We start from the raw sequence: 23,377 nt of genomic DNA, 5'->3' as shown, positions 1-23,377 counted from the left end.
GCCGCGCAAAGTAGTGATTGATATTGTGAGCAACACCCATGATTGCTGGACATGAAGAAAAATAATTCAACAAAGTCAATGATAGGATCATTCAAGGCATATCAATTTAAAATGTGATTTCTTTCAGTTCAATACAATCAACCCTACAGATGGAAAATACTGATATGAATATTATTCTCCTTCCTGTTTAGCCGAATCTCTAGTTCTTGTGCAACCGATTTTAAAGTTGAGTAAAAATTATTTTTGTAAGCTAAGAATATTTTTCTTTCATTCTGTGACGGGAATAGTCGAATTGGAAAAAAACTGCCTCACTCCTTTCAGTTGGATAAGTCATATAGAATCCTGGAATGGAAGCTAGCTAGATCGCTGAATCTAATCTTCAAAATTTTTTTTCTTATTTCCTTATCTTACACGGATGTCTTATCCCAGTTTGAGCTCCCTGCTACATATATGAAATAAAAAAATATAATTATAAACGAAATCGTTTGTACGCACATGCATGCTTCGGTGCGTGTGTGTGTGTGTTTACGTGTTTGCGCGCCTTTATGAGATGATAGGTGTGTACAGTAGTTTGATGGAGGATGGAATGTATTTGCGACTTTCCCACGTTCTCCATACACATCAGATAGGCATTAGACTTGTTAGGTCTTGGTTGGTTTAGTTCATTTAAGCCTGATAGTCATTGTATATCAGTTCATGTATATCATGTATATGAGATATACTCCCTGGTATAGTGGTAAAATCGCCTGCACAGAGAGTCGAAGATCACTGTTTCGTTCCTAAGGCCAAAATATGTTACTTGTTGTTACCTGGGGAATGACTTTAGGGGTATGAAACAAAGATCATAGTTCAGCGTAATGTGTCTTAGTCGTTAAGTACGATCATTATGATACTCTGGACGCATCGTTCAAACTCATCACACCTAACACCACTTCACATACCTCAATCTACCTCAAACTACCTTACCTCACCTTATCTCACACTACCTAAGTTCACCCTACCACACACTACTGCACCTCATCCCATCTCAAACAGCCTCACCGCACCCTATTTCACATTACCTTACTTCACACCACCTCACTTCGACCAATCTCATACTACCTTAATTCACATCACCTCACACCACCTCACTTCACTCCATATCACACTACCACTCTCCACCTTAAACTACCTCACCTCACTGTATCTCACACTACCTTACTTCATACCACTTCACCTCATCTCACACTACCCCACCCCTCCTCACACATCTCATCTCACTCCACCTTACACTACCTACATCACTCCATCTCACACTACCTCACCTCAGTCCACCTAACATTACCTTACTTCACCTCACCCAACACTACCTCATCCCACCTCACACCACCTCACCCCATCTCAAACAGCTTACTTAACCCACCTCACATGTACCTATTAAGTTCAACTGTTCTGACTACTGAATAAGACTCTGTACAGGTCAAGTTTGGAGGCTAAATGGGGTATTTACTACCGCGGCTAATTTCGTAATTTTCATGAATCAAACATATGATGAAGTCAGCTGCGGGGTAGAGTAATTCTGAAAGAAAATCTTGACTCTTGACATTCCTTCACTTGTGTTGTTAGTAATTAACATACCTTGTCATGCTGTTGATATCTGCATCAAGGTCACAATATAGTACAGTGACACTTAACTTAAGTACAGAATACTTATATTGCCAATGCACGTTCTATATACCTGTGTATACCTGAACATATTTGAACTGTACCCGACCCCTCATCGACCCCCGATCAGGTAGATACAACAACGACCTCGTCAACTCCCCGGTGTAGGTCGACACGACAACGACCGGTTACCTGAGGTTACCTGGTAGTAATTGACGCGTGCACGCAAGTCGGCGTAACGAGGGAAGCATTGTGTGGGGGTCAGGCGCCGGGCAGTAGCACAAGCCAGGGGTGGTGACCTAGGACCGCGGGGACATGTACTTGTACGTTTCGTTCAACACAAATGCTGGGTAGAACGTATGAGTACTTGACTACGCCATGACTTGACAGATTTTTCATGAAGGTACGGAGAAAGAAGGAACTGGGAGTAGCTGATTAATGGATTCATTTACATGAATGACTGTAGCAAGGAAGTCGCACTGAATGGATGTGTTAAATTCCTAGCTGTAAATATGCTTACGTCTTCAGCACAGAAACCAATAAAATGACAATAGTTTTATATCTAAACACAGTGACGGCTACAGGTCGAGAAAAAGTGATACAGCTTTTTAGGAAAGGGGATGGGATGGGATGGGGGTGCACAGTTCAGGGTATAGGAAGGTTTTTTGCGCACACAGTTCATTTTCACCTGTTTTCAAAAGAGATTCAATGGTCATTTAATAAACGTTCAGGACAACACGCACGCACGCACGCACGCACGCACGCACGCACGCACGCACGCACGCACGCACGCACGCACGCACGCACGCACGCACAGAGTAATCAGTCCTGCGTTTAACAGGAGTGAGTTTAGTGTCAAGCCGCTTTTAGCAATATGCCAGCAATATCCACGACGTGGTAACTGAACTGAACTTTATTTGCACTCAGGCCGCGATAGACGTCCAGCTTGATATACAGGTATCGGATGTGCATCAACATCGTCACCGAGCGTTCCTAGTTTTCGACAATTAAAAAGTAAATTCCTTTTACAGAAGTTTGCTTTAGTGAATATTAGTGAAATTAGCACTGTCAAACTATCAGTCCCTATTGTGAAAATGTCTGGAATCTGTATTCCTCTCAATATGTTGCTCTTTTTTAAGTGAAAATGTATATCTACTAGTAAACAATGAAATACATATGGAGCCCAGAATAATAATTTTTAATACAGACTTGCCATTCATTATTTTAGACTTGGAATAATTTGGAATAAATTTTAGCATTCTTTGAGTTAATTGAGACAGGTAATACTGAATAACCTGTTAACTAGATATTCAGCTTTCGTGTATATTAACAATATTTGACACATAACTATATATTATATATGACAGACATCTATATTTATAACCGTTTAATAATGGCATAGGTATAAAAAAAACTTCATATTTCTTTTGATGCTTCCGTGTACGGTATACAGTAATGTCAGCCATCTAAATATTTATTTATAAATGTCTAACAATGGCACTGATGTCAAAGCCTTCATATTTATTGGCCGCAATAAAACAGCGTAAACAATTTAAGGATCGTGAAATAGCTATTCCCCGACAGTTACAAATCAGTGGATAATCGGATTTGGTTTAGGTTTCTGAATCTTGATAAAACTGTAAATATCTCTTACTGGACGTCTCATGAAAAGTAAGCATCGTGTTCACCTCGTGTTACTCACATTACTTTATCTCCATGCTTTTTATTGTGAATTACACAGACGTGTGTTCGAAGACATGGCTGTACAAGTGAACCTACAGTCAGACGTAAGGTACAGCGATCAATAAAGTACACCCTTAAACATAGGGAGCACACTTCTGGCTATTAAGTGCGTAACAAATTCCTCAGTTAAGACTCACTTAAAACACTCACTGTATGTTATGTATGCATATTATGATTACATCGAAGATTTTTCCACTGACATGGGGGAACCACCTGCAAACTTCACACAGACTAAAGGCATGAGGATCAAGCATCAAATTCCTGATAAGCATGTGTAAATATCGTGCATGTGAATAGCTGCGTCTTAGTGTAAACTTTTGATAAGAATTCGCCATTTTTCAACGGGTTTCATAGTTTATTAAACGCATTACAATAATCTTTTCAACGTTACGAATCTGTTCCACGATTCATTAGTTCTTGTATAAACAATGCCTTTAAACAGAATGGATTACTTTGCATAATCTAGTTTAGAACACTTGGCTGAAGTAAACGTGTACAAGCACGCTAGTACAGTGAGACTAAACCTTTCATTGGCAGTATGTTACGACAATACATTATCATGCTGAGAGGGAGCATTTCACATATCACCATTTCTATTGATAACCCATTTCCGTGTCTCAGCATCTGCACTTAAAGTTTCCACCGCGCAAAGAGAGCCATAAACCAGTTTACATCCGCTTATATAAAGGCGGTAGCAAACCTTCCCCTGTTGTTCCTCTTCACGTCCCATTATTGTCTTTCATCAGTAGCCCATGTAGACTAATGCTTAGTTTCTAAATATATGTAATTTTGAGAGTAACAAACAAACCTATTTCAATTGAAAAGGAGCAGTAGGCAAAATAATGTGGTTCGCGGACTGTAAGGCAGACTAGACCTCATGCGGTATGGGTAGGGCCTGATAGTTAAGACTCTTCACACTGAAGACCCGGGTTCGATTCCGGTACAATATGAGAAACCTATTTCTGGTGTTCCCCAAAGTGATATTGCTAGAATATTACAAAAGGTGGCGTAAAAACTAAATTCGCACGCTGACATTTAACTGTTTGATACCTAATGGCACGAAATCCGATAACTGTTCCCGACGTTGTACACTTCGTCCGCATTTGCTCATTTAGGCAAAGTGTCGGTGTCAGAAGTGAAATTGCTTGCAAGGGCAGGAGTGACTGACTGAATGTGAGTGAGTGAGTGAATGAATATTGCTTTACGCTGCATCATCGATTTTGTAGCTATAACAGCCAAAGTAGCGTACCGTATAGATTAAATCAAATTTTGGAATTGTCCGAAGAACAAAGCGGTCAGTACAGCCAGACTGGTGTAACCCTTATTGAAGGGTTGCTTCAGTTAAAGCTTTAGCACTGTAGCGAAGCCTGGGCAGTAGACAAAATAATGTGGTTCAGGAACTATGAGACAGGCTATAAGTCCCTCTACCGACGCTAGTAACCACGTGTTAAGAAATATTTACTTTAGGTGAAATATTAGACTTAGAAGTGTGATCCATTTTGTATGTGGTTCATTGAACAGGAAGTGACGTCACATCAAATATTACAAAATACAATAAATCGAATTGTAACAAGGCCTTGCAGTTATTTGTTATTGTTACAAGATAGTTTGCTATTTTAAAGGGTGGCACGGGAATCTGTGTAAACGTTGTCGTTGATGAGCTGCTTCGATAGTGTAGCTTGGTGTTTCAGGTAGATTGGAGAATGGGTTTGCCCATATTCATCAAACTGTTCAACAATTACGATGGGCTATGTCCTGAAGGTACAGTCTCTGTAGTATATCTATTTTACATACATATCATACTGTTTTAATGTGTGTCTGATAATAGTTGCGAGAACTTAAGAAAGCACACGTCAGCAACAGTTTAATCTACCAACTTGCCATCAAGGCCTGCTGCTAATGTGCAGGCCCTGAATGAAATCTGCAGGCCCATTTGGTTAAACCGATAAAAGTAGTAGTCTACATTGTACACAGTTTTATACTGTTTCCACAAAATCAAGAAAAGTCTATGGCCCACAGGGGAAATTGTATATGTTAGACTGGTGTTCCTACTACAAAGCGCTGATCATGAAATACCAGGAGGTGAAACTGTAAGTTTTCGTAACACGATGGGTCGTGGTTGGATAAAAAAGGGGGGAAATCTATTTGAAAAAAAATTGACAGATAATTTACTGAAGGCCATAAGGGCCTGCTCATATTTGAAACTGCCGGCCTGATACAATAACAAGCAGCGCAGAGTCTCCGGATCAGCGGTTATTTTGAACGCTGCGTGAGCCCATCATACAATTTACCCTAGCCACGTCCCTTTTCTTGAGCCGTAGTTGCATATAGATGCTCGACCGGTATATTCTTTTGCAAGTAAAGTAAAAAAAAACAAAAAACGAACGGGAATAGTTTCTTAAAATGCAGTTCTTCAGAAATGTGCTTGGGCGGTGACGTTCATGTGTTGTGTCAATCGTTCACGCAGGAATATCACATGGGGTAAAACATTATTAATGTATTAAAGATACTCCAGTAGAGCACCTTAGAACGACCTCTCTCCTGCATTTGTTATCATACATCGAACATCAAAACAATTAATAAAGCATAATTACAAGACCGTTTGCATACAACAAATGCCTGATATATAATTATATATATATATATGTGTGTGTGTGTGTGTGTGTGCGTGTGTGCGTGTGTGTGACAAACAGACAAACAGATAGATAGATAGATAAACAGATAGATAGATGGGTAGGTAGGTAGGTGGGTTTGTGGGTGGGTGGGTAGATAGATAGAATAGAGCCAAGTTGAGCAATTGATCTGTCACAATAGGCTGTGCGGAGTTGCTTCCCTGAGTATGTTTCATGGCTCGTGGATTTCACATGCTGCAGTTATCACTATGGGCATCCTCGAATGCTCAGAAGCTCTGTGATATAAATGAAATATTTTTCAAAGCGGTCTTGCGTCAAAGACACTAGTCAACCATAAATTTACATCATTTAAGCCTTCGTGAGGATAGGAATTAGAAATCATCTTCAGCGAACATGTCTGTCGTAAGAGACAACGAAAGAGATCGAATGGTCAGACTTGCTTATTAGATTCATGCATTTCATCGTATCCCAGCTGCGGAGATCGACGCCGATATCATCAGTCACAGGAATGCCTGACCTCGGGTATCAAGAATTACAGACCGCGTCGTATAGCTTGAATAATACTGAATAATATCAAAAACATACAAATAAGCTTCCAATACTCAAAGATCTTATTCATGCATATGTATAAAAGTCAGGAACTCAGCACCGAACTGCACGAAGCCACAATCTTCATCTCTGAAAGAACTTCACTGCTGATTTCTTAAAACGTCACGTTCACCGTCGCATGATCATTTGCACTGTTTGAACCAACACATCACACAAAAACCTACGTCATAAAAATGGGTGGATCAAAAACCATGATAAAACTAGGTCAGAGTTACCTATTTAGTATTTACGTATATAAGCTTTGTTGTATCTAGGTCAGGGTGTCCTCTTCAGTTCAACGGACTTTCCACGTCCCTTCATCCCGATCTCTTGATATTAGTCGTGAATGTGGAAGGGAAATAGTACATTGCTTTAACTGGCACATCACAATGACTTGAGACGTTAATGTGTAATTTACTCTGAAAGACATGTCAACACATTCCCACCATCTAATGTGAATCACCAGCCTGACCGAATTATAGTTGGTGATCTCACCCTTTGAAACAAGCGGCATATAATTGTACTACTCGCCTAACCACAGTTCTTCATCATCAAACCATCTTCAAATGTAAATATACTTGGTAGATGCAGAATTTCATGACAAAATATAAAATCGAATGTGAAATAGCAGCGATTTTGTCTCATCCTCCAAATTGGAATTGAGCACTGGGACCCAATAGCATTTCATATCAGATTTTATTCAAATAATTATGATTTTAATATTTATTACACTACCAGCCGTTTATGTATTTTTCTGAAAAATAACCCTATTATGAACAAATTGCCAGTCGGATTTATTTCGTTTATTTAATTCTGAATACTTTTACCTACCAAAAGTTTTGCATATATTTGCTGCTAGTCTCATACTGGTCCATATTTTGACGAATTTCCCGATTCATTTATACGAGCATACTTGTACTAAGTATGACAGTGTTTCACTGATCTTTCATACAGCTTGTAAAACAGCTGTAAATAGAAATGTTCATAAATAAATCCCCAGTTTGTTTACAAATCAATAATCCATTATCAGTCGATATATCAACACGAAGTGGGAGGGGAAAGGCGGAGCTTATTTTAACTCCTCCCTTTTCTGACCGACTGAGGCTTTGGATGTACAAATCTGTAGGATTGCCATTGAAGAAGTGTATGACAGCTGGAACTATGTGTGGATAATGTATGCATATAGCACGTCGACGTGTGTAATGTCATGTGATTGATGACGGGAATACTGTCGGTATAAATATCGAGTATGAGCTAAAAAGTTTATAACACCTGTAACAGCATCAGTCGTTGTAAAAGTACTAGACTATGATGGAATCCGTGTTTCTTCGTGCCTGGTCAACCCATGTCGATGATGGTTTTGTGTCATTGTTCGTCACTTGTATTCTGTTTGTCATGTCTGTTTGCCTCCTGGCATACTGGCACCGAGGGTCTTTGACGTGTCACTCCCCACGGGATGGCAAATCTCTTCCCCCGGGGAATAGTGGCCTGCCGTTTCTTGGCGAGACCCATCTGCTTGCTTCACAGAAGGTTCGTCTGACTATTTTTATAGGTTTTGATGCGTTTAAATATTATATGGAACATATTGAATATTTTACTTCTATTTTACTTTACAATAATTGGTTAAGTTTAAATTAATGATACTTTCACTGCTTTGCGGAATTTGCATAGACTGACGAAAATTCCAAACTGGTTTCAGCTTTAATGCACTCCAAAAGACAACTCAAACCGATATCGGTCGCGGAGATGATATGGCGATTATCAGTCATGTATAGGGTATTGATAGCCTTGTGGAAAAGCCTACTTTCACTCAGTCCCAAAAGCGGGTTCGACTTTCTACGTGGATTCAATAGGGCCCGCAAGTAGGACCATAGAACTCCCAGTGACAAAACATGTACAAAACCATGTACACTTCGTCCGATCTAGTAAAATCATATTGGGCGGTCGTGCAATTTGGGACCAGAGCTGGTTCTTGAATATACCTTTGTCACCGGAAATCTGGTACCGGAACGAAGCTGAGAACCGTCTCAAGTCTCGCACACGCGCGCAAAGGGCAACGGGAGCCAGCTCAGTACCAGAAGTAGCGCCTCGCGAGATTTATATGCCCAGTGTGTTAAACCCGCTATATCTTTCTGGTTGGAATAATAACAATACTTTCAATAGAAAATTCACGTTCCATCTTTACAGGATGATTTCTTCCGGAAACGTCGCACGCAGTTTGGTGCCATTTTCCGCACGCACCTGTTCGGGTGTCCTGCTGTGCGAGTGACTGGTGAGGCAAACATCAAACAGCTGATACAGATGGAGGGTCGCCAGGTGAGGTCCTTCTACCCCGTGTCTGTCCGACGTCTCCTCGGTGACAGTGCCATTGCAACCACGTCTGGACCCCATCATCGTGAACGGAAGCGCCACCTCACTCAGTATCTGTCTCGCGACTTCTTCCAAAACTACGTACCACTATTCTCCAAGGTTGTCAGCCAGCACCTTCTGAAATGGGACAAACAGGAAGTGATCGATATCTACCCAGCGTGCAAAGCTCTCTCGGCGGAAGTTGCCTCACGCTTCCTGCTCGACATGGACTTATCACCGGATCAGCTCGACGAGATCCGAAGTCTGCTGTCGGAATTTACAGACAATTTGTTCTGTTTCCCTGTGTATTTCCCTGGCACAAGCTATTATAAGGTAACCCATCTTTATTCTGCAAAGATATGGGCATGAATGTTCTGATTGTCGCCCTTGTCCTTCAGTTGGTTTTGTTGTTTAACTCCGAACTCGGCAATATTCTCAATATTTGTCCCTAGAATAATCAACCAGTCAGTCCAATGATCAACAACATGAGCATCGATTAATTTTGATAAGATGATAGCACTGTGGCAAAGAGCCTGATCCCCCAATCGTTTCTTACGAAAAGAATGGGTTTTTGAAGATTAATGTTTAACCTGCACCATATTAATGCTTTATTTGCACACCAAATTGTCATTTTTATCATTGTGCATCAGCTTAATGTGAAACGAAGATCCCAGATGATCAGAATGATCTCCTGAATACCACGCAAAATCTACATTATACGGTTCCCAACCCAGTACTTCGAATAACGGCGCATTCGGGTTACAGTTTAAGTGCCCCCGCTCTATTATTGAAGTATATACGGTCTCATCAACAGTCGTTAAACATATGTCAAATATTAATGTTTTGTAGTCAATTTAAGTAGCAGCAATGTATTTGAGTTATTTTTCCTTTCTATTTAGGCCTACAACGCGAAGAGACGACTGTTGACAATTATGGAAAACATCTCCCAAACCGAGAACACATGCAATAAGCAGACATCCGTGCTGGCAGAGACGATGCAGCCCACATCAAACCTTCAGCGATCCCAGACCTCGGTGCAGATGCTGGAAACTCTCTTTGAACTGCTGTTTGTCGGAGCCGACAACAATGGCTCGGGGATGTTCGCCATCATCAACCTTCTTGCCAGGCACCCTGAGGTTGTCAACAAGATACACGTGGAACTTGAGGAGGCGGGACTGGTGGGAGGAACTGGTGGAGACCACGCCCCTGAAGATATCACTTTGGAGCAGGTGCGCGGTCTGCCCTACATCCGGGCAGTACTGAAGGAGTCTATGCGATTAATGCCCCCTGTTGGCGGCTTCTACAGAACTGTCACAGAAGCCTTTAGTATCAATGTGAGTGTTCCACTGTGTTACAATGATTCAAAAGCCCGAAATACCATAGCAAAATTACAGTTGCATAGGAAGTTTAAGTCACTAACACATATTCAAATAATATACACGGCGTTCCAGATAACTTAATTACTCAAACGGGGTTTCTTCTCCATTATATTGTAAACAGCTTTCTTATTAACTGTTAGGTAATCTTATGGTTAAAGCGTCCGCTCGTCAGACCCAGGTTTTGCCTCAACAGTCATCCGCATAGTCGCTGGCCGTGATATTGCTGGAATATTGCTAAGAGCGTCATAAAACTATATACTGACATATTAAAATCCCAGTTTTATGCTGACACATTAAGATCCTTTCAATATTCAAAATACGCTGGTAGTCTTCAAATCCCATATATATATATATATATATATATATATATATAGTGGTATCTCCTTAATCATGCTATTGTGTTTTCTTTAAAAAATAAATGAATAAACAAACAAAATCGCTTTTCTCTCAGATGAAATTGCATCTCAGATGAAATGGCGCGGCGTGAAAACAACTCACTCACTTTTCTGATGCGTTCCAATTGCAACGTGTTATACGATAGCCCTTAAAAACATTCGTGTTAAATATAGCTTTAAGGCAGTCACCCACCTTTATACGGTCACCATCACAAGTGACCCGAGGAGTGTCGACTTAACCCGATGTGCTCCAATATGACCCGAGGTGTTCCGACATGACCCGATATGACCTAGTGTGACCCCGTTACGACCTGACATAGCCTGATATCACCTGTCACCTCAACCTTTAGCCTCATGGGTGGTCTCGGCCAGAGCATCTTCTGCTTCGGATGATTCTGCACAGAGATCAGTATTTCTTCTCTGACATTATTCTCAGCGTAGCCTGACACCTTAACCTAGAGGGACGCGGTGGGGGGAAAATACAGCAACCAGTATGTAGAGCCCCATGTACTTTGCCGTAGCAGTAAAGTTGACTGACCAGTTTAAGAAAGGTGGTGGCCGGTGTAAGTCGACAGGACAAAGTGGGGATTTAGAATACGAGTGCATCTCAACTGGATGACTCTCTAGCTATAGTTATAAAGGATGTCATTCTGTGATTTTGAATTGCGTTTATTAACACGTGTAAACCAATAACTATTTTCCCTTGGGCGGTTTTTTTTCTGCACCACTTTCAGAACAGAGAAAGTAAGCTGTTCTGACTTGAATAGAACGTGCTTAAGCTGGTAGTTTTCTCACGCTTTGTGTCACGTGTCAGTGGACTGACATCTATTGTGATGCGCAAGTCTTCGTTTCGTTTCTTCTCTGTTGCTTATCTTAATGACATTTTCACTAACATTCTTTGTATTGTTTTTGTATTGTATTGTATTTATTGTATTGTATTTGATATCGTAAATGTAACTACACATCTGGCTGTTTTCCAGGCACGTAGAGACTGAGTGAATGAATATTATTTTACGCCGTCCCATTCTAGCTACATCAGGCACCATGTCCATATGAAAAAATACACAACTCGCACTCTATAATCTCTTACTATGATATATAATTTACTATCTCGAACCCCTCCTTTTTCAGAACTTCTACATACCTAAAGGTTGGCGAGTCATAGCCGGGATCAGAGAAACCCATGAGAATGACCCTGCTATCACAGACCCTCTGAGCTTCAACCCAGACCGGTGGCTCAGTAGAGATACCAAGCCTGCATTCCTCGCCTTCGGGGGTGGCTCCCGGGTCTGTCCGGGTAAAGAATACGCCGACATCTTGCTGCGCGTGTTCATCATTAATTTGATGAGGACGTGGAATGTTGAAATTGTGAAGGACTCTAGCATCACCATGTTTCCCAGTGTCAAACCCAAGGCTGAAATGATCGTTAGCATGACACGTAGGTAGCTGTTCCTTGGAGTCCCAACCGACCAGAGTACCGTAGGCGATCTTAGCGATAAGAGCGTCATAATCTTACGCAAATCATAAAGCTACGACTAATTGCAAAGCCTCGCTTATAGCCATTGTTTCAAGTTTAGCAAATATTTGTGTTCCGGCTATACAAAAGCTTATCTTAGCTCTGTCCAACTCTGTGAACCATTGTGTTCAGACCTGTACGCTACTCTACGCCTTGTGCTTCAGTCGTAGTAAATTAAGAAGTTTAGTGACACGTGTGTCGTAAAGATACGCCAATATCAACGTTACAATGTTTTTGATTGTCGTAAAGTTACGCAGATCAATACCCGGCGACAATGGTAAATCTACCACGTAGTGCTATGACTGTGCGAAACGGACGTACGAGTAGATGAATTTCTACCGCTGCATATAAATTAATATTTGTTCAGGCAGAGCTCTGTTGTATGCCCGACCCAGTGATCCACAACGGCAATATTAGTAGTAGTTCAATATTAGTAGTAGTTCATTGTAGATACCAATATACAAGGTCTGTTGGTTAAAGCTGTAGTTGACGATCGCAACCCTGCATGGTTGATGAGATACATAATGTAAGACCCACGTGCTATGGATGTGTTACACACTTACGGACATCTGTGTGATGTAATTTCTGTTTTTCTGTGATATCCGCGCAGCGGAAATGTGCCATATTTTTACCTTTTGTCTGATTGTTATTTAAGCCTTTGAAAACGTTATTGTATCGTCCCTGTGTGTTTTTTGTAAACGCGACAAACACCATGCGCTATTTCAATAAAAATACGTCTACTTAGCAGTTTTTATATTTGGTGTTTTGAGAGTGAATGAGTGTTATTTTTATCCGCAGACAGATAATACCAAATATCTCTGCGAGATGTTATGAAATGTAAACCAATGCAAAGGTTGAGCCAGAAAAACCAGAACGTGACGGCATGAGCAATGATCGGGGCGCAAAGGCTGGGCGCAGGGCGTACACGATCCAGCTAATTGCCGTGCCTTACAGCAGGATCCCCTTACAACCAGCTGGGTACTATGTGTTAAGCCTATTTCTGGTGTTCCCCATCGTGAATATAGGTCAGTCCATTTATTCTTGCAAACTTAAATTAAACAATATTGGTAATCTCATTCAGCAATTCCGATAGTTGCTACATGCGACCTTTTTCCCGCAACATAAAGTCCGATTGTGATCTTTATTCCGATTTCGTTTTAACGAGGAATATATATAAAACCCAACGTTTAGAAGTTCAGAAATAAGGTACCTTTAATCTTAGGGAAAACACACTATTAGACTGAGATACTCGTAATTAATCCGTAGAAGGTCGTGGAATCGCGTGTAAAATCCCCCTTACATACTTCCCAAGCACGAACACCACGCATTCAAAATGGATTAGCTGCCGACCATTCTTAATTTAGGAATATAGACATGATTAACATTTTTCAGCATTGCAAGAGGGGAAAGACCCCTTAGATAGGGCTCTGCTTCTCACAGCATATTTGAGCAATTTCATATTGTGACCACCATAGAGCAACCTAGGGCAAAGTGAGCGTGTAAGTGAGTGAGTCTGGTTTTAGGCCGCTTTTAGCAAGAACCCAGCAATATCACAGCGACGGACACCAGAAATGGGTTTCACACATTGTACTTGTACTCATACCTTTCCCCATGTAGGGAAGTGTGTTCGGGTCGACGAGCGAACGCTTTAATCACTATGCTAACTCACCGCATCCTATGGTAAACACTAAGTGAGTGAGTTAGTGGTTTTACACCACAACTCTACCAGTAATATAGTGGGGTAGCATGCCACAAGTGGTATCCACACACAATGCCCGTACCGGGACGAATCCGGACCTTCCTCCTGGCGAGCTAACGCTTTAACCACCGGGCTACACCATCGTGCCACTGTAGGAAGGATGAGGGAACGGGGTGTTCGACAAGCGTAAATGTACAATTATGTATCAAGAAATGAGAGCTCATGTGCGGATTCGAACCTGGCGAAGGTGATCACCTTTACCGCCAGGCCATCCAGCTACCTCCTTAGAATGTTTTTTTTCAAACACATGAGTCACAAGCACAGGCCAATGACCCAGACCAGTAATGACCCTCTCTCGTACTAACCGGTGCAGTCATATCTGTGTTTCCCCTGTAAACTACGATGTTGGGCGTTGCTGTGGACAACGTGTGTTTGAAGATGTAAATATTTTGGTGGTCTACATATTACAGCGGGTTCAACATAAATCCTTGACAGGTAACGGATCTAAAGTGTTAAGGTGTTTATAGCGTGATCAAGAGTGTTACGTCATCGCCTGCACGTGCTGCTGGGCTAGACTGTATGCAGTGCGGTGCACACTGCAGATGTTTCTGGGCATTAGTTGCACATACAGCCCGTGTCGTTCGACCGTCACTCAACTGACACGTATCCCACATGCTATGCCGGAGATTATGCTTGTAAATAATCGTCAGAAACAAGGAAAACAATGATTGAAAGTGTGAGCAATCCATGTATTCCGAATACACGAGTCCGGTAACTAGTCTGTGTCTTGTACCGCAGTCCATAATTATGATCACAAGGTGACATCACTACCCAGACTGCCGTAATACAGCACAACCCTAGTCCTCCGATTGTCATAAGCCTATGTAAAGATACCGTTCAAACTTAGGCAGGTATCGTGCAAGTCGGAAAACAAAACCATTATACCCATACAGTCTTAACGTTTGTTGTAAAAAACGATGACGAGGAATCGGCACATCACCATGGAAACCACATCAGTCATGGCAGACTGAAAGCTGATATTGTAGTGCCGTTCTAATGGAATCCATCGCTGCATCTCTGCCTACAATACAACGGATGTGGCCACGTCATTATAGAAACCATCATGACAGACAGAGATATGATGTTCTGGAAATATCCTACAGGAATCCATAGCTTCTTCTTCACCGGTTTGTGCATATCACATTCCTCCATGAATACACACAGCCGTTGTGCCTGCGGAGGAGTACACCAGAAATGGGTTTTACACATTGTACTCATGTGGCGAGTTCTTCGCCGGGCAGTGGTGAAGGAGTAGCAACGTCATTTCCTTGTTCACTCATCAAACTGACAAGCCGTTATATAACTGACATACTGTTCAGTGGGGCTTATGACAGTTATTTCCCCCAAGTTATCGCCACCAGCACTGATACAATTACAACAGACAAAAAACCAGGACTGTAAGTCAGAAGCCACACACAATAATTGCCTCAAGCATCCAGTTGTGAGGCGAATTGATGAGCTTTGATAACTGTTTAAAAACAAACACTTCCGATATCGCTGGCAGAAACACAAAGGAACCCACCGACGTCCAAATATACATCATACAACTCAGATTAAATGTCTAGACAAGGGCCTGTCAAGTAACGCATGCGTAGTTTCAAATACAATGACAGGTTTTGGCAGACATGTCTCTTTTGCCGTTAAACTTTCAAACAAGTAATCACATTTCTTTTGCTGCTCCGTTTTAACGTAGCCTACGTCTTCTGTGTATGTAATGTCAAGGTCGTTGGTTGTATAGCTGACGTTTTGACCTTATACATGCTATATTCATGATGAAGGATGAAATGCATGATCTTTTACAGGTGCGTGAAAACACCCCGTAAGATGCCATCTTACGACGATACAAAGTTCGCGGAAAATCAAGTACGCAGTCGTTTCCGCCCCCAGAGCATCGTAATGGGTACCTATAAACAACGCACCGGTCAGATGATAATTCGGTCCAATCTTTGTTTTGAGAACTTGATACACTACGGCGGGTTATTCAGTACAATGCGCAACAAATCTGAGCAATTTTACATTCCCTAGCTCCTATCTCATAGTCCCTGTACCTCATTATTTCCCTTGGCCCTGTGACCCATGAAGGTCCGGAGCAGAGTAGTTCCTCAACAACCCATGCTTGCCATAAAAGGCGACTATGCTTGTCGTAAGAAGCTACTAACGGGATCGGTTGGTCAGGCTCGCTGGCATGGTTGACACAAGTCATCGGTACCCAAATTGCGCAGATCGATGCTCATCAGAGCGTTTATCACTAGACTTTCTGGTCCAGATTGAATTATTTAAAGACCACAGTCATAAATCTGGAATACTGCTGAGTGTGGCGTAAACCTAACCCCACTCACTCACTCACTCACTCACTCACTCACTCACTCACTCACTCACCCTAGCACTAGTTGATTCTGTAAGTTAAACAACTACAGACTTCCCCAGGTTCAGGTTCATGAATCTCACATGTCGACGGGTCTCCTTTTCAGTTTACAGGAATTGTTGTGTCCTATCAAAACCACTCAGTATCAGTCTATATCGACCCCTAAACGTTTACTTTTTGGTAATTTCTAAAACAAAAACAAAGCGTTGGACAAACCCTGAAGAAATGGGTTGGAAGTTATCTTGAGTGAGTGAGTTAATATTTAACGTCACATCGGCAATATCTCAGTCATATGCCTGTTGTAAGAAGCGACTAACGGGATCGGATGGTCAAACTCGCTTACTTTATTTATGCAAGTAATCGCATTCAAATCGCGCAGATCAGTGCACAACCGTTCGAAACGTTCACTTTATCCAGTTACATTTTAAAGGGTTTTACAACACCCTAGAACCATTATATTAAGAAAAGAAATCAAGGCCGTTGCAAACGTTATCACTCAAAACTTCAAATTTTGTTGACGGACGAAAATGATAAACATACCATATAGTTATTTGTTTTAGATATGTGTTAGTTTAGAAAAGAATCACAATGACACTACCGGAAGCAAGACATGGAAAAAAAGAGGAATGGAAGAATGGGGTGGGGGTGTTAGCCTAGTTTTGTGCCCCCCGCCGTGATATTGATGTAATACTGCTGAGATCAGTGTAAACGCTCGTATGAGAGTGTGATCTACTTTGTTGTTAGATCGGTTCCAGCATTATCAAGGTTGGAGACAGTGCGAATACTGGTTAAAACTGCACACATGTAGAACTCAATATGTGTCTTTGGTGGGACGAGTAACCGCCTTAACCGCTGGGCTACTTTGCATTGCCCTTGTACAAACCCTGGGCTGAATCGTTTGTGTATCAACTCGTCGAATCTCGTGAGATCTCGCAAGAACACACAGAGGTCGTTCACTTGTTTTCCAGTCCAAGTCGTGATGTGTTTGCAATAACAGCACAGATAAAGGTCACTCAAGCACGCACGTTGAATAACATTACAGATTTGTTTTTGATAGCGCCGCTGATTGGTTACAGATGATCACGTGGTTTGTATTACGCCGTTGCACTGTGGACAATTCTTGGATGATCTGGGTGCATGTGAAGCATCGGAATAAACTTAAACGAAACATTAAACAGTAGTACCTAAGATATACCCTAGAGGCACTGAAATTATAAGTATAGATATCCAGTTACATTACTTATATTGTGTCCCGCGAGGTTTGTGTACTTTGTTCTAGTCTGCTGCTAAAACAGTTTGTTGGTTCTTGGCAGGTTGGTTTTTTGTTTAACGCAGCGCTTAGCAATATTCCAGCTATATGGCGGCGGTTAGAAAATAATCGAGTCGGGACCAGGCAATCCAGTGATCAACAGCATGAACATCAGTCTACGCATTACGCACCACTATGGCTGGTGTCAACCACGTCAGCGAGCCTGACCACCTGATCCTGTTAGTCTCCCCAAACGACAGATATCATGGGTTGTTGAAGATCAATTCTAACCCGGATCTTTGCTGAGACAGGCCTAACAGACTGGGGTTACGTATTTACGTTGAAAACGCGTTTTCTTGCATAAATGTGATAGTAAGCGTTTGTTATGGATGGTAGTACTTTTCAACTTTTACTTCACGTTTTGCAAACAAATTCGTGGGGAGTTGTATAGGCAGGCTGTTAAATTTTCACTGGCCACGCTGAAAATCCGGGTTTGATTCCCACCATCGGTAAACGTTTATACTGATGGAACGGTACTTAAAGCGGGCTAACACCTTACTCCCTCTCCCAACCCCATACGTAACTTGTATGGTGCAATGCGTGACTGAGGTGTATTGTCCTTGTCAAGTCTGGACCAGATAAACGGCAGTTTGATAGAATGTACAATGTTCATGCATTCCGGTTACGTTGAACATTCGACCATCTCTCAGTGGCGATATACCCTCATCACCGGTGACAGAACGGCGACATGGCATGCACACGCACCATCAACAACACCTACAAATACGGACACCAACATCAGCATCACCAAAACTTCCAAAACCAACACCAATATCAGCACCATTAACATCTAGAATATCAGCAGCAGCAACACGCGCGACATCGCCGACCCAGATCCTGGCATACTGGCTCGCTTGCCCTTGAACCCTGGAACTCATTACCTGTCTTCTCTGGGTACACTTGAGGTAAAACCAGGTGCACAGCAATATGTCATTACATGCACTACCGATGAAAAGCTTACACCCCTCGTGTTACAACGAACGGAAAAAAGCGAAGTAGCTCTTGACATTTAGAACCTGTTTTTCTCTCAGTAAACCGTCATGCAATATCCTATATGGTGAATATGATCTTTAATGCCACTCCACTGCTCACGTCGGCAGGAGTAATTAGAGCATAAATGTCAGTCACATGATCCTCACGCGAGATTGTACGTGACGTCATGTTACACGCCAGACATTTTACAATGAGGCTGCAAGTACTCTGCTCATGGCAGGTTATACCACAGAACACTTTATTCACCTTGGTCACTCTCGGTAATATATCCGATTGCTCTATCACAAGTTACCGTTCATGTGTCGTCAGTGACGTGGGTACACTATTAGCTGAGACGAACAGTCGTGTTTTTCAACACTAAAGGGAAAAAGACGTAAGTCATCAGTACAAGAAGCACCGAACTGGCATCCGTGAAACAAGACAGGAGTGGAACTGTTATTGTGTCTACTGAATTAATCTTTGTTGATGACGCACACAAAGGTTAATTACCACACACCAGACAACACAGGAAAACCTACGTGCCAAATGCATGCATTAGACGTGATTGCTACTTTTAAAAAATACACGGCACGACTGCATATGAAAAACATGTTCCCGTGTCTGGGATTAAAATTGAACTCACGTTCGTGCTAAACATATAAATTTAAGCTTTCATTCTCTAATGTGACCACCGAATCAAACAATAGCTCCTAACCCAACCTTCCGAGTGGGCGTGTAACTAACAGTTATTTAGACACATTTTATCAATATTGAAACATCTTAAAATGTTATTTCAAATAATACCAAAACTTCGCACTAGGTGGCGCTGTGGTGAGTAAGACCAGGTGAGAGAATGGTGGGCCGGTAAGTCAATGTTTGTTCATGCAGCAACCTTTATTGGACTGTAACACATTAGGCAATTGAAAATAAACTTGTTACATCGTGTGGTAATTCCCTGTCTGGGTCTATGTGCCATTAATCAGCACATGGGGTGGTGTCGGCACCGTGGTCTGAACTATCATCAACAAGGGTCGTATGTCAACAAATACAGTGGTTCAGATCCTGTCGCAAGGAAAGACAGGTGACAGGAAGAACTGTCCATGCTTTTCTCTTGTTTTCTTAATGGGAATAGTTTTTAAGGTGGAAATCTTGAAATAAACCATTGTTTGCAGCTTTGTAGTCAACCCAGTGCGGTCATGCAAAGGGAATGTTTTACTTCAGCTGGACTACTGAACCAGACACGTAACTAGGTTGCGGGAATCACATCCGGCGTTACGAGATGACGTTTTATCAGCTGAGCTACCCGATCACACCACAATTCAGATACAATTCAGACTTTCGCTATACCTGAGCTATTTCGCCTCTGAGAATAAAAAAAAACCCGACAAATTTGTTGGATGGTTTGTTATTTAATGCCGCACTCAGTGATATTCCAGTTATATATGGCGACTGGGATATTCTCCTAAGAAAATGATATTATTGTTTTCAGAATGGTTTTGACTTTGACATAATCATCAGTCTGTAAAGATATGGCTGTTGGACACAACTCGTTACGTCACTCGACAGTTTTATTATACATCAGTCATGGTCTGTTTGCAGTGGAAACTACAAACTTCAAACAAAAAAGCAAATAAAGAGGGGTAATTAAGATTGCGAATCCTCATGATTTTACCTTCCGTGCAACTGAACAGTTATGTCTTGGAATTTTATACAACTTAGGATAAAAGTTGTTTAACTAGCGATTATAGTAACTGTTTCAAATCGATGTAACTGGTTTGTATTACAAGGGCGTAAGCACAGTAGCTGGAACAGTGTAACAAATGCACGTGCGGTACGTGATGAGTGTTAGCTTAGACCAACCCCACTTGTTCTGGGTGTTTCATTTAATGCGTAAACACCCTCGCGACACGAAGTAATCATAGCGTACTTGTACTAATAATAGCCTCCATATTTTAGTACCTCCAAATAGGTCATACCGACCGCCCTGTTTCGTTGCGCGTGCGTACTTCTTGGCATATTCATGGTGTGTTTTTTGATGGGGTTACTGTATGCCTGGTCTGTCCAACATAGGTAGTCATACTAAAATCATATGCACATGCATATAGAACAACGTTTTTCACGATTCGGAAAACTCCTTTGTTTTCGGGAACATGTTGTGTTTGGCGAATGTTCTTTGCTTGGGTTCAAATCTTTTCGAGCGGTTTTGATTTTATACAATTACGTTAAAGGTAATAAACTTTGTCCGGCAGTGTACGTGGTAGCTGTTCTAGAACTATGGGTGGCCTCAAGACAGTGGCTGTGTTGAGAAAAAACCTTAGGTTGTATACGGATGTTTCTAAAGTCTCAAAGTGGAGAAAAATGTTTATGCCCAACATTATGGTATTGTCTAATAAATCATTAACCCTGGGTGCACAGTGCTTGAGTAACCCATGCATGTGGTAAGAGTGAGTGAGTGAATGATTTTAGTTTTACGCCGCTTTTAGCAATATCTTGACGGGGGATACCAGAAAATGGGTTTCACACATTGTACCCATATGGAGAATCGACCCAAGTCATCGACGTGCCGAGCAAACGCTTTAACCACTATTTTGGCTCTAAAATCGCTGAACCGGACCATGGTGACAGGTGTTTGCCATCTGATCCTCATTGCAGTTGGCTGTTACAGGGTACCGTTGTATTCTTCAAGTGTTGCTCCAGGGGCAAGACGCTGAATATAGACAGGTACTCAGTCTCAACATTTCACACCAGCATCTGGAAACGTGCACGTGAACGTGGTTCTTTTTTCAGTCAACAATAACAAATCTAAAAAGTAAGTGGTATTATTCTCCATGTAATATATATTTACTTTCTTTCAGAGGAAGCCATTTCTCGGTGACGTCATCAACTCCACCTCAAAGACCCTTTCAAAACCCCAGGTAGGAAAATAGACAAGTTACAACACATCCAGTGCGAAACCTTTCACTTGTTATCGAGAACTAAGAGGCAGATTTCAGGAAAAGGTTCCGTGATTGGCAAACACCATTGTCTACGTCGACTTGTTCTGTTTTTAGCGTTGTGTTTGTATACATAACGTCTTGGTTTATTGTGTTAGACTGAAGGGACACGACAGAGCCCTGTGTATGTCTGTTTTAGGAACACAGGTCTGGACCTATCCGCGAATGCGGAGCGACCGGGCGGTTATTTCCGGGTTTGTGTGGACGTAATGGGTGTAGCGGAGCACCACTTCCCTATCGAATCAAGCTCATTTCCGGTGAAACTATTCTAGAGCGCATGCCCCTGACCATATCAACATTTCCTCACGACTACGTCACACAGACAATGGCGATCGGCGTGACACAGTCACCTGATCGGTCGTCTTGGGTTATGTGTGTGTTACAGAGAGAGAAAGAATACTGAATACAATCTCATTTCAACACCTGTTGGTTCTCAATTACTTCCCTTGCCCGAAGGAAGGTCAGGGACAACAGGGATATGTCATCACCTGATCGTGTCAGTGTAGAGCCGATTTAGAATTGATATTCTTTATGAACAAAACCCGCCAAAAAACAAAACAAATTTATAGGTATCGTAACAGGAATCTGTGATCTGGGTCGGTGCGTTGGGCGTCATCGCACGGGAATTACGTGAATCGCTGCTTATGATACATCACTGGATTGTCTTGTCCAGACCTGAATATTTACTTTATTTATGACCACCGCCTTATTGCTGGAATATCGTTGAGTGCAGCGGTTAAACAACAAACAAACCTGGTCGTGTTTATTGCTGTTCCGCCTCGTGATCGCCAGACGTATACAGGTGTCTGACACTATTAGAAACAGTTGTCATCCAAGTAGCATGTGCACCAGAAGCATGTTATGTTCATTATGAGAATGTCTCATCGTCAGAATGTGCACAAAGAAAATATACAGTGAAGACGTGTTTTTGACAATTTACAATGACTTAAGTATGAGTCATGGAAGTCTGGTGTGAATTTGTCAACTTTGAGCTACCCACACACAGTTAATAAAGTTCTTCACCGGCGTCTGTTTTTGAAATTTTGAGTATCTGTCCTTGCTACTAACATTTGCTCGGACACCACGAAACCCGAATGTACTACTATAGCAGTAACCGTTTGTACAAAGACTCTTCATACAGAATGTCGGAGCGGGCACACGAGTTTCAAAGGTCATATAACATTTCTGGTTCCGCCTATACAAATACAGTGAAGCTTTGCTATTCGCAATCCCGATGGACACGTGAGGATCCGGGTTAGAATAAATGTTCAGTAAAGTTGCTTGTCGTACGAAGCCTTCAATGGGACCAGGTGGTCAGTCTCGTTGACCCTTTAACATGTCATCGTATCCCTTTGACGTAGATCGATGCTCATATTGTTGGTCATTGGATTGTCTGGTCCAGACTCTATTATTTCCAGAGCAGGAATATGGCTGAATGCGTCGTAAAACTAAACTCACTCACTCACTCACCCTATCCCGTTGGCCCCATGATGGTAATCCGGACCATGATAGTTTGAAAGTTTGAAAGTTTCAAGTCAAGGGCGCATTTGACTTAGTCGTCTGAGGCGCCGAATAATGTAGGTTCAGATGCGCGTCCCTTGGCCAAGCAGAAAACGGTAGAATCGTGTTTCCAGGTTTGTCAACAGTTTGCTGGGTTTCACCGACGCAGTGGTATAATTTGTGGTACTGACTTGATATAATGTTTATGATAATTAGTGTACAATGTAGTTAG

General features: G+C 41.8%; 1 protein-coding gene across 1 annotated transcript; it reads left to right on the top strand.

Moving 5' to 3' along the window:
- Positions 1-8,003: 8,003 nt before the first annotated feature.
- Positions 8,004-12,417, top strand: LOC137266295 (cytochrome P450 26A1-like). Its single transcript, XM_067801781.1, has 5 exons — positions 8,004-8,138; positions 8,796-9,290; positions 9,857-10,291; positions 11,863-12,169; positions 12,380-12,417. The coding sequence occupies exons 1-5, from the start codon at positions 8,004-8,006 to the stop codon at positions 12,415-12,417; spliced, it is 1,410 nt and encodes a 469-aa protein (XP_067657882.1).
- The last annotated feature ends 10,960 nt before the right edge of the window (positions 12,418-23,377 follow it).

The sequence above is a fragment of the Haliotis asinina genome, chromosome 15 (assembly GCF_037392515.1).
Source record: "Haliotis asinina isolate JCU_RB_2024 chromosome 15, JCU_Hal_asi_v2, whole genome shotgun sequence".
Classification (NCBI taxonomy): Eukaryota; Metazoa; Mollusca; class Gastropoda; order Lepetellida; family Haliotidae; genus Haliotis; species Haliotis asinina.
This window is presented reverse-complemented; position numbering and strand designations above follow the sequence as displayed.